Consider the following 14,982-nt stretch of genomic DNA (forward strand, 5'->3'; position numbering starts at 1 on the left):
CCTGAGGCAGCACCTCTCCATGCCGTGCTCCGCTGCCAACCAGAAAGGTGGACAGGTTCGCTTGGTCGTGAAGCCTAGACTCCACAGACGTAGATAACTGTAGCTCCAGCCAGTGACCTACCACCAGTTCCAAGAACATGACATAAATCAGAGAGCAGAAGGCTGCGAGCTTTGGCCTTGATCAGGTGGTAAGTAACCACACACTGAAAGCCTAAGATGTAATCTGCTATGTATCCTTACAAAAGAAGTTTAAAAAACAATCTTCTGGCATCAAAGATTACAAACCTTAGCAGTAAGCACTGATGCATTCACTTAGTAAAACAGTGTTCTCACAGAGAAGAATAATCTAAAATAAAACGTACTTATGGTGAAAGTTTACAGGAGATCTAGGAGACTCCATGTCTGACCTGGATCTATAGGAATGCCTTTGTTCTCCATAAAGGTCCATGCCACCAGAGAATGCATCAGGCCGTAATTCATTACCTAGAAATAAAAAAAGCAACAGCTTGAAAACTAAAGAGAGTAACATCTTTTGCACTTTACTGGGAATCGAAACTGCGAGTTTTCTGTTTGCATTCACAAAACCAGTGTTTAACAAATGCAGACCACTTTCAGTCTGCTTCAGAGAAAACCAGAGGTGAAATCCTGGCTTCGCTGGTGTTAATGAGAAAACTCGCACAGACTGAGCAGGACAGGGTTTTAGTGCAGACCTAGACAGCCACGAATTAATGATGAAGCTTCTGATTCTCCTTAGGCTCATACCAAAAAGCAAACAGAAAATCAGATTTCCAAAACTTTTAAGCTGTAACAAAAGAATGACACGCTTTTGTTCCGAGGAAAAGGCCTGAGGACTGGTCAATAAGCTCTGTCATCACTGCAGGGTCCAGTAGCTGCTACAATTCCCCTGTCCGTCCCTGTCCTCAGCACCCCCTCTCAGAACTGGGGGTGCAGATCTCTTCTGAGAAACCCAAGGACGCAGCTAAAATTGTTTTTGCAAACACACTCCATACGGAAAGTTGCCATATTTTTTTTAAATCCCACCCACAACAGCAAAACAAGCCTGAAAAGCAAGCAGCCTGTGCTGAGCATGAGAAAGTCTGTGCTGAGCATGGAAACTCTCAGAAACCTGAGAAATAGGTTAATTCAAGCAATTATAGCAAAAGGAAGGGGGAACGGCATCCCACTCATTCCACATGAGGAAATACAAATGAAGACCCAACTCCATTAAGCAGCGGTGTGACTTGTGAATACCATTTTTTCAGTCATTACTGGACTATGATTTACCTGTGTTCTGGCTAAAGACATCCCTATTGATACATAGTATACCAGAGCCTGTAACTCTGTGCCATCGACGAACCAGGAACTTCATTCTGCAATTCAAATTTAAAAAAACCATTGATTATTGATAAATGAAATAGCTAAAAATAATCTGCTTGCTGTATTCTAGAAGGCATAAGAATTTCTTAAAACAGCAAGCAAATTAATGGATGGGCATCTAAAAACCTGAAGCTTGAGTAGAAGAGATCCTTATACACATCCCTAAGAAAAACATCTTTTGTCCAAATCTGCTTTCAGCTTCACCTCTGCAATTCCAGTGATTCCAGAGGTGCTGCATAAGTCTAAGTGGACAGCAAGTAGCTTAAGCCATGAAGCAACAGGGCATCAGCATTTAAAAATTATACTAAATACAATTTTTGCACTGTCACATCCCCAGAATTATAACCACAGAGCTATATAACTATGAGTAAAAGCCTCACAACAGGTACATGAATAGTTCCTTGCATTTATACTGCACAGAAGGCTCAGATCAACAGCAAACAGAAGTGCTTGAGGGTTCAAACCTTTCTGAAGAAGGTTTGCAAGCAACGTGGCAGTACTATGCAGCAATAACCTTCACTTGTTCTTCCTCATTTATTCCTATTCATCCTCAGTCTGAGACCTAAAGTCTTGTGAATTCAAAGGACTGCCTACATGGATAAAATTAGTTCACAGATCTGTATTATATTTACGTGTAAGAATTTAACCTTTAAAGGAAATCAAGCTGCAAAAAATATCTTCGTAAGTAAGGGCATACCCTCGAATTGCTAACAGTTTTCCCCCCCCTAATATTATGACTTTAATATACTCCATCTTTGCTTATCTAATACAGAGTCCTTTTCAGCTACGATGTTTGCTTATTCCTATTGCAGATTTTGCCTATGCTCTGCTCAACTTGTTGCCCTACACAGTATCTACTCTATTCATGACTACCAAAAATACGTAATTTAAACAGGATGAAACATGACAAGTTCTAGATTCAACTACAGCTAGAAAAGTGTATATTAAACGTCACAGCCCTATTTGTTCAAAAACTTAACTTCCTCCAGTTTACCTTGAAATTGCGATGGACACTCTGACTGCAGAGCGAAATCTTGTAAAACCCTTTGAATGATGAGTGATGATTTCGAGGTCTGTGTAGGAAGGCTGTCCACCCATTCGTGCAATGAGGGCCAGCGTGGCTTCTTCACACTCCTGGAATCCGCCTAGTAACAGCAGCAAATATTTTTTCTGATATATGAGAGCTTTCCGAAAGCTCTCTGCTCGTAGGTATTTGCCATAAATTCTCTACAACAAGGGGGAAAAAAAAAAGGTCCCATAAGCTCCAAGAATGATTACAGTTCTAAGACTTTTGGACATCATTACTCCTATAGTATTTCTGTGATTATTCATTTTTCACTGTCACAGAGAAGACTGTACTGCTGCTCACACTTGTTAAATGTAGTTTTGTAATTTGACGGTCACCTGAGCAGCAGGAAATATGAGCATACATGAAAGGACAACTCCATTCTTGGGGAGAAAAACTGAGTCAGGTATCTGAGGATGAAAATTTAAAAACTGAGTATCTGTTTATATATGAATAAGTAGAGTGAACACAACGATAAATCTGCCCAAATCAAAACAAAAAAAAGCAGCTGTAGTTAGTATGCGGACAACAAAGTTTTCCTACCCTTAAAACAGCATTTTCGGAATCTGATCCCAGTTCTCTGAGGAAAGCTTCGCTCCTGAGCTCTGCTCTCAGCTTGGAGAGCTCTGCATCAGCTTGTTTCAAAGATTTCTGCAGTGACAGCTTTTCTCTGTTCCAAATTTCCTTCTCAGAGGCAACAAGAGTATCGATATTAATTCCAACATCCGATGAGTGTCTAGAAGACTGAAGAAAAAAGGAAGTAAATTTGAACCACACAGTTTGGAGAAACTTGAACTGTATCATTCCAGTCATTGGTTTGGTGGAGAGCTCATAAAATTAATGATAAAATTACCCACTGATTGGATTTGAGGCCACTCTTGCATTCTAACACCTCAGAAGCAGAGAGTTTAGGAGCCTGATCAATATCCTAGAAAAATACAGCTTATCAAAAAAAAAAAAAAAAAAAAAGGATCATACCAGCTTTATGATCTTGAAGCTACCTGGATCTGTTTGCTACTCATCATCATGGTGATGAGATACGGATCAAAAAGAGAAGCGCATGGAATTTAAAAGAAAAGAGCAGTTAAAAAGAAGCTGGGTAAAATCACAAAGTTTACTGTAAACAGCATGAGCAGAGATATACTGACCACAGGACAAGAATAACTCACACCCATTTACTCTGCAGGGGGAAGTCAAAAGACAGACGGCTTGATCATTCCCACTTAGGTGACTAAGACAAAGAACAATACTTTCATGCCTATATATACATCATTATATCAGCACCACTAAAGACATACGTAGTCTCCAGAAGGTTGTCTGTGCTGGTAACTTTTCAGTTGTTCTTCCAGTTTCATAACAGCATTCCTCAAATTATTCTTTTCTTCACTCAGTTTGCTGACAAAGCCCGTCAGCTCAGCATTTTGTTTCAGCAGCCTCTCGGTCAAGGAGCTGGATGGAGTCCCTGGTGGCAGCACTAGCTTCAGCTAGAAGGAAGAAAGAAAACCAAAGAAAAGTTGTATTAGATCCAAGTTGCCAACTTGAAAATAAGTGGCTTACAGTGAAAAACTTTTGTAGATAATGACAATAACTTCATAATAACTTACATAAAGAAAACATAAGCGTACATGTAAACTATAGATTAACATGACTTTCCCTTTTGTGCTTATCCTGTGTATCACAGCAAAATACTTTCACACGAGCTCAGATGTACTGGCTGTAACAATTTTCAAAGCTTTTCTACTGTGTTTAGGTTTATCTAGCTTAGAGGAAAAGGAAAGCTTCAAAGTTTTTTTTCAAGTCATGTTGGAAAAACTTGCTGAAAATGCAGGTAAGGACCTAGCCAAGTGCAGTTAAAATGAAACATTACTGAATTCTTTGTAACAGATTACCTCATTTTATTTTCTACAGAGGTGCACACTACTCAGTCTTCAACTGCCTTTCCTTTGGTAAACACAGATTAAGTAAATGTATTGTATCAACACAACCTAGTAAATGTTAAATGCTGATTTTAATACCAGCAAGTACTGAGCAAAGCTTCCTCAGTTACAGAAACACTGCTGTTAGAAAAAAAAAATCTTTTCTTAAAGAAAAAGCCATGAGATTAAAAAATTTATAATAAAAAGAAGAGAAGTTTTAATGTGAAAGTTGAAAATTCACTTTTTAAGGTTATTAAAATTGAAAAAAAGAAAAGAAAAGGGTTTTTTACATTTCTGCAACTCCAGATCAGAACAGTTACTAGAGCAGATTTTCCTGTGTAGAGTACAGACCTGGCTAAGTACAGACTTAACAACTCCTTGCTGGTTTCCACTCATAACTCACCATCCAAACTCTCCCACCGAAGTTTAAACGTCGCACTCACCTCTTCCAGACAGGACAATCCAGGCAGTTTTTGCAGCTCTGAAATAACTTCTTCAATAGCATTTTGTATTGCGATGAAGTCTTGATCATCTGCTGTTTCAAACTGTAATCTGAAACAAAAGTGACAGTTTCAACAGCAGGTATCCTGACACCATGGGCCAGCCTAACAGCACTTTCCATCGATCCACATGCACTGGGACTTCAGCAAGTCACATCAGCATAGTTACCAATGACACAGCAGCATTTTCAAGACTGCTCAGTGACTCTAAATGAAATTGGCTCAATTTTACAAAGAATTTGCATAGAACAGTTCCCACTTATTTAGAAAAAAACCCATGTTCTACATGAAGCACATTTAAAACTGTGGTTCTGCTTCCCACAAATCTGTTGAATCTGTGTGATCAAAATCTTAGGGTATTTTCAGGACAGAATGAATTCCACTTTGCCCAAATGTATCAGAATGAATGTTTAATATTAAATCACCATCACAGCATAATATTATATATATATATATATATATATATATATATATAAATAAAACAGATTAAAACCTCCCATGGACCTGGTACTGTGCTACATTTTTTTCTTAAGAAACAGTAACCCAAGAAAATAAGAATCAAGGTCAGCTTCACTTGACCATCAAGTATTTTTTTTTTCCTGGGGGAAGCAAGGGGGATGATCCATAGCAACAATCCCTATATTCATCCTCTTATACAGTGAATTATTTCATTACTAAATTGTTTTAAAATTACCTACCTACATGATACCCAAATAAACCTTATCACTTTTCAGTGAAAAAAAAAGACAATGTTGCTGTAACTTACAAAAGACCACATTAAGCATGTCAGATTTAGAGCAGCACCTGATACTCTGTGATCCTGTCTTACATCACTATACCTCAAGTACTGGGATACACGATAAAACTAGAACAACCCAAAAATCAGTTAGGCCTGCGGTCTGTGAATTACGATTAATCAATATTATTATTTCAATTATAGAAATATGAAATTATAATTATATTAATTAATATAAATATGATGACAATATATTAACTTGTTGGTTGCTATTAACAAAGCCAAGTAGCTGAAGACTGGTCTAACCTGCTAGCAGCTTTCCGAGCCAACTGCTTCAGCTTTGGAGATACATTTTGCAGCTTGTGTCTGACATTTTCCAGAATTTCAGTAGCAGCAGAGAGATCTCCTCCTCCTGTCAGCGTCGGGTAGGTCAATTCATTTGTCTTGGCTCCTTCCATTTTTTGCTGAAGGACCCAATTTCTTGTTCTGTCATTGGCTGTGTCCCAGGTAGTCTGTACATAAATATGTTTTTTTATATTTATATATATATGTATGTATGTATGTATGTATAAAATGCATGTGTCCTGGTGCTTTAAAATGGAAACATTTGATTTTGAAACACACCCAGAAATTGAAGAACAAACAATTCTGACACAGAGTTTAGTGTGAATACACTGGTGCTGTAGTGTACTACTAGACGTATTTGTGAATGGCATAGTGTGATGCCTCTCTTGACTAAGATCTACCAATCATACAGCTACAGCGTGAATCCATTCAACAAACTCAGCCAGCGGGATGCCACCAAGCCTTTCTGTTTCTTCTACCAGAAGCTGCTTTACCAGCTGTGCAGGGAATTTGGGCAACTGAGCCCATGTGTTTTGGTGACAAATTCATAGTCAGAGAAACAGGACTGGAAAAACCCACCACAGTCATGGAGGTGAGTCCACAGTCACAGGCAACTGTACTACTGATGCTGCCACAAGTGAAGCAACGTGCTGAACACGTGCTCCTCACCCGCACTAAATCCCCCTGACACTGGCCATGGAAGAACTGCAATGCCCTTACAAGGAAACCTGGGTCTATGGCTGTGTCATTGCATATGGCTAGGGGCTCTGCTGCAGGCTCAGGGAAAACGGCTGGGAAGGTGCCCAGGAGAAGCAGACCCGGGGGGTGCTGGTTGACATGTGCCGGCTGCACATGGGCCAGCAGTGTGCCCAGGTGGCCAAGGGGGCCAGCAGCATCCTGGCTGGTGTCAGAAACAGTGAGGCCAGCAGGGCCGGGGAAGTGACTGTCCCCCTGTACTGGGCACTGGTGAGGCCGCACCTTGAACACTGTGTTCAGCTTTGGGCCCCTCACACCAAGAGGGGCGTTGAGGTGCTGGAGCGTGTCCAGAGAAGGGCAACGAAGCTGGTGAAGGGTCTGGAGCACAAGGCTTATGAGGAGCGGCTGAGGGAACTGGGGGTGTTTAGCCTGGAGAGGAGGAGGCTCAGCAGGGATCTTATCGCTCTCTAAAGCTGCCTGGAAGGAGGCTGTAGGCAGGTGGAGGTCAGTCTCTTCTTCCAATTAACAAGTGACAGGACAAGAGGAAACGGCCTCAAGCTATGCCAGAGGAGGTTTAGATTGGATATTGGGAAAAATTTATTCACAAAAAGGGTGGTCAAGCATTGGAACAGGCTGCCCAGGGAGGTGGTAGAACCACCATTCCTGGAGGTGTTTATAAAATACGTAGATGCAGTGCTTAGGGACGTGGTTTAGTCGTGGACTTGGCAGGCCTCGGTTAACGGTTGGACTTGATCTCAAAGGTCTTCTCCAACTAAACAGCTCCATGATTCTATATTTGACCACTGTGTAGTACCAGTGAACAAGAGCAGAGTGTTTTAAAAGTCACAGGAAGCAGCAGGAGGTTCATTATTTGAAACTCCAAGCAGATCCTGGAAAACAGATCATACTATCTGCTGCCGAGGAGGCGAAAAAGCCCCAGCAGCCACTGCCAACCTGAACCAAAGGAAGATTTGTAACTGACCACAGTGCTGGCAGGTACCTCTGAGCAGAAAAGCAAAGCGCACAAACTAAACATTGCAGTTATCAATACACTCAACGTCCTGCCTCTAGCTGTGGGTGGTTTCTAGTGCTTCAGAAGATTAAAAACTAGTAGCTAAATCAGATGAAAAGTTTCCTTCCTGGCTCCACAGACAGCTGCCAAAAAGCATGGAATGATGGCATGACGGACAAAATCATAGTCAGCAAAAAGGCAAGTCTCCTGTCAACCATCTCTGGGACCACCCACAAATCTCTCACCCAGCAACACTTATCTTACAGGGAAGTTTCTAAAGAGTTTTAAAAGTAATTTAAAAGTAATTGTAAAAGTTTCCAAACCTTTTATGAGAGAGAAAAATTTACAGGCAACAGTGGCTCCAACTTTCATTCACCTACAAATTAGGCTAAAATCTTTTATTTTTTACTTCGATTTCTTCCTTCTATTTTGTTTGCTAACATATACATATTCATGTATATGCCTGTTGTGATCACTTAATTGCTGAAGTCATTCAGAAATCACTTTTAAATATTTCAAAGCCCACTTGTGGTTTATGAACTAAAGATTAAGAGCACTGACCTGGAGCATTCCTGAGTAGAAAAAGTTCATTCCTGTGACTGGGTGCAGGGAATATTATTCTCCTATACTGCCACACCAAGTGTGTGTATACATTCAGATGCATTTCTCCTGCTCACGCTCCCTCCTTACACACCTCTACAGCTTCATTCTCAGAGGATGTGTGTGAATCGTTGTAGGTAGCAAAACTGGAATGCTTTCCCTTTCTTTGGTGCCCATATTTTGTAATCTGCAGACTATTTTATAGACTGAGTAAAGGCACAGTGACACACAATGCTAACTGAACAAAAAAATTAAAAGCTAAATTGCACAGTTCAGTATTATATATTGCTCTTAGTCCTACTGTACCTCATTTGGATTGTGGCTTGGTGTCCTTTCAGCTTCCTTTCTTCCTTCATTCTCCTGCCCTTTTTTCTGTAGTTCTTGGATTATTTCCTGCAACTTCTTTGTTTCATTCCCTAATTTATTAACTTCTTGCTTCTTTTCTCCAAGCTGCCACTGAAGGTCTTCTACTTTGGACTCCAGTTCATGGAGTTTCTTCTGTGCTATTATGTTAGCATCTTGTTCTGCTTGTAATGCTTTCCTCTGGATCTGCCTTTCTTTTTCCATTTGCTGTCTCACTTGCACAGATTCCAGTTTGTACTTCTCCATCTCACTTACTAACTCCACTATACGGTCATGCTTTTCATCCATTTGTTTCTGTAGCTCTTTAAGTAATTCCTCAGATGGATTAGGTGCTCCAGCTTGCCCCTTATCTTCAGCACTTTGAAGCTGAGCATATAGCTCTTTTTCCCTTTCTAGGGCGCTGCTTATTTCAAGAGCTCGAACCTTCTCTGATTCAAGAAGCACCTGCAACTCAGAATTACGGCCTTGTTCACGTGACAGCTGGGCAGCACTGAGTGCTTCTTGGGATTCAATTTTCTGTTGCAGATCAGTTGACAGCTGTTTCTCTTGCTCCAAAAGTTTAGTCAACTCTAAGTTCTTTTGTTTTTGATCTTCAAGTGAAAATTTTAAATCCTTAACGTTAGAAAACAGAGGAAAAGGATTTATTAAAGCCAGTTATGTATACATTACATTACCTTCTGCAAACTGCAAATATGCTACCTCTACACATATTGCTTTTAACAGACTGCGCTATTCACAATTAATGTGACAATACTCTGAATGCTACATTACATCTGATATTAAAATCTATTACAGATGTCTTTATTCTAAAATCAAATAATTTCATAAAACAGTATTTGTAACATATACTTCTTCGTGAGATACAAACAGCCATAGCTCTGAAATGGAAAACAACTAGCTGCTTTTACTTTCTAAAATTGTGGAAGTGATTTTTCAAGTAAAGATTTCAATTTTATGCCGTTCAAGTTATCGCATTTTTGTCTTTATACTTGTACTACGATACCTGCTCTCTCCCTCATTATATCTGATACTGCAGAGGTACCTAGGAAGCTACTAATGCATTTTCTCCTAAAGTAAACTCACTAATTTGGTTTTCATGAGGTGAAACTGCTGATTTTTTTAAATGGCAGCAAACAATATATGTCCTTAAATACTATCTTTTGTGAGTTAAGTTGTGGTGGGGGCTAGGTGTAGCCATGTTAGCAGTGGCCTGTCCCTTTGGATATCTGAGGGCTATTATATAAAGTAGAATTTTTTCATCTTGGCCCTAAAAAGCACAGCTGTAAAAATTCCCACCGATTTAAATGGAATTTGCATCAGCCTTTTTCTTTCTTTGCTACACAGCTTCTGTACATCTTTCTTCAGCTCTAGATGATACTGAAGACAACAGGGAGCACACATTAGACAGAACAGTAAGCTGAGATGAAATGTTAACTGAAAGAATGTTTGTGAGCTCCTTAATGTTCCAGGTCATTTGGAATTACGGAATACCTCAAGCTCTTCTCTTCCTCTTTCCTCATTGCGTTCCATTTTAGCTTTTTCCTTTTCCAAAGCCCACCGTAGCTCTCTTGATTTTTTCTGTTCGCTGGCCATTGTATCCTTGAGAATATCCAGCTCAGCTGCTTTTTCTTTGACTTCAGTCCTAAAAGAGAAATGGGCAAACTTTAGATTAGACAATGGCTTTGATCCTATCATGGTAACATCACTTACCTGATACTTATTCCACCTTGTGCACTAACATTTATTCCATTTTGTGCTACCTGCTGATGTAGTAGAGTAACAGTAAAAGCCTATTTAGAAAAACAAGCCTAACTCTAAAACAAAAAAACCCCGAAAACCAAACAAAAGAGTTGCATAGGTCAAAAATGACATAGACTGTGTCCATGCTGCTGACTTTGCAGCTGCTAGATTTTAGTGTTCAACTTAATCCAGTCCCTGGCCAAAATCTGAAAGAATGCAGGGGAAATGCATCTTGCTGTCATGTGTCTCAAAGGAAAAAAGAAAAAAAAATATCTTCCAGGAAAAAAAGAAACAAACAAACCAAACCTACGCCCTGAATTATATTTTTATTTTTTTTTTTTTTGGCAAATCAATTTTGCATCCATTTGTGAAAGAATCTTGTTCCTGATGGTCTGTAACAGCTGTAAGGTAACCTATAAAGTAATACCAACTTAAACTCTGTCTTAACTTGTTATTTCTGAGCTGAACATTAAGATACCATATGTGGGCACATCCATCTGGTAAAGGCATAAATAATAATGGCTTTCTTGAGTGCCAGATATTTAGACTGTTACCTCTGCTGTTGACTGTGCCAAAACAACACAAGTCGTAGAATTTCACATGGAGGTACTTGCAAAGTCATATTAACTCTGCAATTTTTTTCTCCATGTTCAGTTTTAGAAGCACAAAAACCTTTAATAAATACAGTATACTTACTAGCTTCTACACAGCAGCCTAACGTGTCAAAATTTAAAAAGAAACTTGTTATTAATAAATCACTAAAACTATGAATCACACCTTCTTAATCTATACAATTGCATTTTTTGTCACATGGAACAGAAATCTATTTGTTGTCACATATTTTTACAGAAAAACTGAGAAGCATTTACATGGCATGAGATCAACTTCCTTAATAAAATCAGTGTTACGATTTCAGACAACACTGAAAAATATCATCTTCACTGTCAAGACAGAAAGTTTGGCACGGAAAGCCATACCTGATGGTTTCTAGTTCCTTGAAGTGCTTGTGCTGTGCTTTAAGGGTTGCTTCAAGCTCTAGTTTGGCTTGTGCAAGTTCATTCTTCAGCTCAGCACCCATCATTCTCTCCGAGTTCAGCTGTTCCTGAAGCTCAGCTGTCCTGTCCTTCATACTGCGGAGTTCCACTTGCATCTCCAGTATCTGTGACTGCTTCTGCTGCATATTATACTCCAGCATTTCTAATGAGAGTACCATCAATATGGAAATTACTCAGTAAACAACCAACATTGCCTATTTGGGTAAAGCTTCCCCTAGCACAGAGAATGACCACAAGGCTATCACAAAGAGTGGTATTTTTAAAATAATATATTCTTTCAATAGTGGAGTGAAAGCAAAACCATGCCTTTTATACTGGAATACCTTTCATATGTTCCAAGATACCACTTCAACTCATAACATTCTTTAAAAGACTATGTGCACAACCATATCAATATTTATCATTTGAGTTACGACTTACATAACTGAAGTTATGTCTGCTTGTGACCAAATTTTTGTGACAAAACACTGACAATGAGCATTTACTTAATTTTGAGGTATACCTGTTCTCTGAACTTTTTGTTGTTCATTCTGATTGCTTCTTAGTTTACTCATTACGACTGACTATCCAACTTCGATAACTTCAAAGCTGTTGAACCTAAACACTGAAGTGCATATATGGAAAATAAACTTAAATACAAGCCTGATTTTCATAGCAACTGAAATAACTTTGTACCACTTTCAATTTGATACAAGTCATAAGTACACAGACTATGTCTTAATTTTTGCAAAATTAGTCCAGTAAGATTGAAAAAGATGAAAACTATGCATGGTCAGAACATGAGTATCAAGATCAGAGCACAAAGAAAGTATTTTTTCACCTACAATGTTATGACCACTGCCATGAAAGTGGCATATAGAAATAGACATATATTACCACAGAAGTCACCTTGGCTTTTTGAATCAATCTCTTGTCCTCTCTTTGGATTATTTTTCTTACTGTTCATCTGAGCATGTAATACTTGAATCTCCATCAGCAAACTTCTTCTGTCTGCATTCTGAAGACAGTCCATTGCTGCTCTCTGGTCAGTAGCCTATTAGCATTAGAAACACTTTAAGGTAAAACTCCAGATTTTATTAGAATATCTATGGTGTGGATCTTACATTTACTTATATATTCATAGGGCAGATATATCCAGAACATTTTCAATGAAGTCATAATTAAGTCAATATTATAATACTGGGAAGAATTGCTCGTTATTTTTGTATTTCTCTACCAGGCATAAAAAAATAATAGAATCAAAAGAGCTATCAGTTTTATGGCAAACTAATTTTCCTCACTAATCCAGAAACTGACCTCTCTGTCCCATAGCAGCCTTATCACTTCCTCTTCTTACAACTTGCTTCACATATACAAGCTACTTTTTCTCTTAGACAGTGTAAGCTAATTCTAATTAACGTAATGAAATCAAGCTCAGAACTTGTGTTTAATTCAAATTGATCTCTGAAGGCTATATTTTTTCTATAGCTGGTGCACCCAACACCTCTTCTTCCTACAAGTCTTACTTTGTTTTCACCCTTAGACTATCAAAACTACTATTAATACATGTATTTTAAATAGATTTATACATTCAAAATCTAATGTAGACAAACATCCTTTGACTAAAGTACGTTTTATATTACCTGCTCTTGTAGTCTGTGCTCTAACTGATTCATCAATATCACTGCATCTCTTGTGCCCAGTTCTGCAAGTTCGGTTTGAAATGCAGCAAGAAGAACATTTTTTTCTCTTACAAAAAGCTGTTGAATAGCATGCAGGAGTTCTCCTCGCCAGTCTGAAACACCTTCAGGAGATTCAGCACTTTCATATATCTACAGTGGTACAAAACCAGTTTAAACAGCAGAATTCAAAGACTACATCAAGCATAGTCATTATCATTTTATGTAAAGTGGTTTTCAGTGGAAAACTGAGCTTTTCTTACTTGATAACTATGTAACAAGCGTTCATACAAATGGATGTATTTATTGTACAGTTTATGATTTCTTCTGCATGCAAAAATGCTAAAGTTTTAACTGTGTTGTAGAAGGAAACAAGTTAGCTTTTTATAACTGAAAACTCTGCCCTGTGTAGTTATTATTTATGTTACTGTATCACACTATCCTTTTGATTTTTATGATGTTATATATATGTTCCTAGACTCTCACAGAACTATGTGGTAGTGTGCAGATACTGTGTATGAAGAAGATTTAATTTTATAATGATATAAAATTAATCCCCCCACTTCACATGCTGAAGGAAATGCCAAAGAAAGAAATGCAAGCTGTAATTTAAGACTTATTTTATTATCAGAAAGTGCAACATGCAGTGTTACTGCATATTTTTAAAATCTTTTGCCTCGTTGCAATATATTTAGAGCATTTAAACCTGAATTGTGAATGTGCCTGATAATGTTATCATAAATTATTTTTTATTTAGACAGAATCTTATATTATTTATACCTCAGCTTCTCTATGAAGTTGCATTTTTGCAATTAGATCTTTCAGAGATGAAATGGTGCTTAGAAAAGCTTTCCTCTCCTCAAGCCAAGACTCTGGCTCTTGCTTAAAAGGTGGGATCTCTCTTTCACCATATGGAAATTCTGTGAGAGACAGCACCTGTACGCCTTCATGATGGACTGCTCTCAGCAAACCCTACAATAAATAGAAATCAGTAATGCCAGTCCTAATAATAAAAATAATAACTACAACAACAACAACCACCACCACCTTATTTCATACATATTGGAATACTGGCACTTCTAAACTGATCAGCGTAAGGAAACTATTTTTACTTCCTGGTATCAAAACCAGAAGCGTCACCTAGTTCTTCATATCTGCCAAATGGTAAAACTTATTAAATAGGTTTATTTGTCCTCAGTTTTAAATTAAAATTCCCAAGGTTCATCTGTCAGATCAATACTCAGATTTTAAAGTGGTTTCTGATAGAAACTGACATTTTAAAAGCAAAGTCCTGGGAAGCTTCCAGGTGAGCTTTGCAATTCACTTATTGAAATCACTGTTAAGCTAAGGCTTTGCTGCAGAAGACTTGCCTTTTTAAAAAAATATAATTAAAGCACGATACCCTTACTGTTTATAATAAACACATTTGTTTACTTTCATAATGTAGGTATTATTCTACACCTATAACAACAGTATCTATACAATTGCGTAATATATGATCATGACATTACCATTAATACACAATAACTACAATAAATTATAAATTAAAGCAGTTATATTTCTTATAATTGAGAACAAGCCTACAATTACAAAACTCATATTTAACCTAATTTAACATGCAAAAAATGCATATATGTATCAGAATTATCTTAAAATCTATCTAGAATTTATTCAAAACTTATCTAACTGGCTCTTTTCACTCATCACGCAGCAGCTAATTTAAGCTTTTGATAATATCACTCTTGTTCCATAACAAAAATGACTGGGTTTATTTTACCTTAATTTTTTTTGGAAGCAAATCTGCTGAAGTTTCACCTTCGTCTATTCCTTCAGATATCATGTCAGATCCCTGGGTCTGGGCAAGATACATTCCTTGACTCCAGTCTGAACTGGAGTCTACAATAAAAGGAGAAAAAAA

The 14,982-nt window shown here is 38.0% G+C and overlaps 1 protein-coding gene across 9 annotated transcripts in view; it reads right to left on the reverse strand.

Annotated features, from left to right (window-relative positions):
* AKAP9 (A-kinase anchoring protein 9) overlaps positions 1-14,982 on the reverse strand; it is a 120,770-nt gene that overhangs the window by 2,221 nt on the left and 103,567 nt on the right. For 6 of the 9 annotated variants that reach the window (XM_056335597.1, XM_056335596.1, XM_056335590.1 and 3 more), the window contains 14 exons: positions 14,842-14,960; positions 13,845-14,036; positions 13,029-13,217; positions 12,283-12,439; positions 11,329-11,548; positions 10,103-10,253; positions 8,555-9,223; positions 5,902-6,107; positions 4,803-4,911; positions 3,742-3,927; positions 2,987-3,187; positions 2,372-2,604; positions 1,285-1,370; positions 363-483 (listed from right to left, as the gene is read on the reverse strand). In XM_056335597.1, coding sequence (XP_056191572.1) covers positions 363-483; positions 1,285-1,370; positions 2,372-2,604; positions 2,987-3,187; positions 3,742-3,927; positions 4,803-4,911; positions 5,902-6,107; positions 8,555-9,223; positions 10,103-10,253; positions 11,329-11,548; positions 12,283-12,439; positions 13,029-13,217; positions 13,845-14,036; positions 14,842-14,960 — 2,839 coding nt within the window. The remainder of the gene's footprint in view (positions 1-362; positions 484-1,284; positions 1,371-2,371; positions 2,605-2,986; positions 3,188-3,741; positions 3,928-4,802; positions 4,912-5,901; positions 6,108-8,554; positions 9,224-10,102; positions 10,254-11,328; positions 11,549-12,282; positions 12,440-13,028; positions 13,218-13,844; positions 14,037-14,841; positions 14,961-14,982) is intronic. The other 3 variants (XM_056335595.1, XM_056335592.1, XM_056335594.1) reach the window with 2 other exon arrangements.

Source organism: Falco biarmicus, chromosome 4 (assembly GCF_023638135.1).
Source record: "Falco biarmicus isolate bFalBia1 chromosome 4, bFalBia1.pri, whole genome shotgun sequence".
NCBI lineage: Eukaryota > Metazoa > Chordata > Aves > Falconiformes > Falconidae > Falco > Falco biarmicus.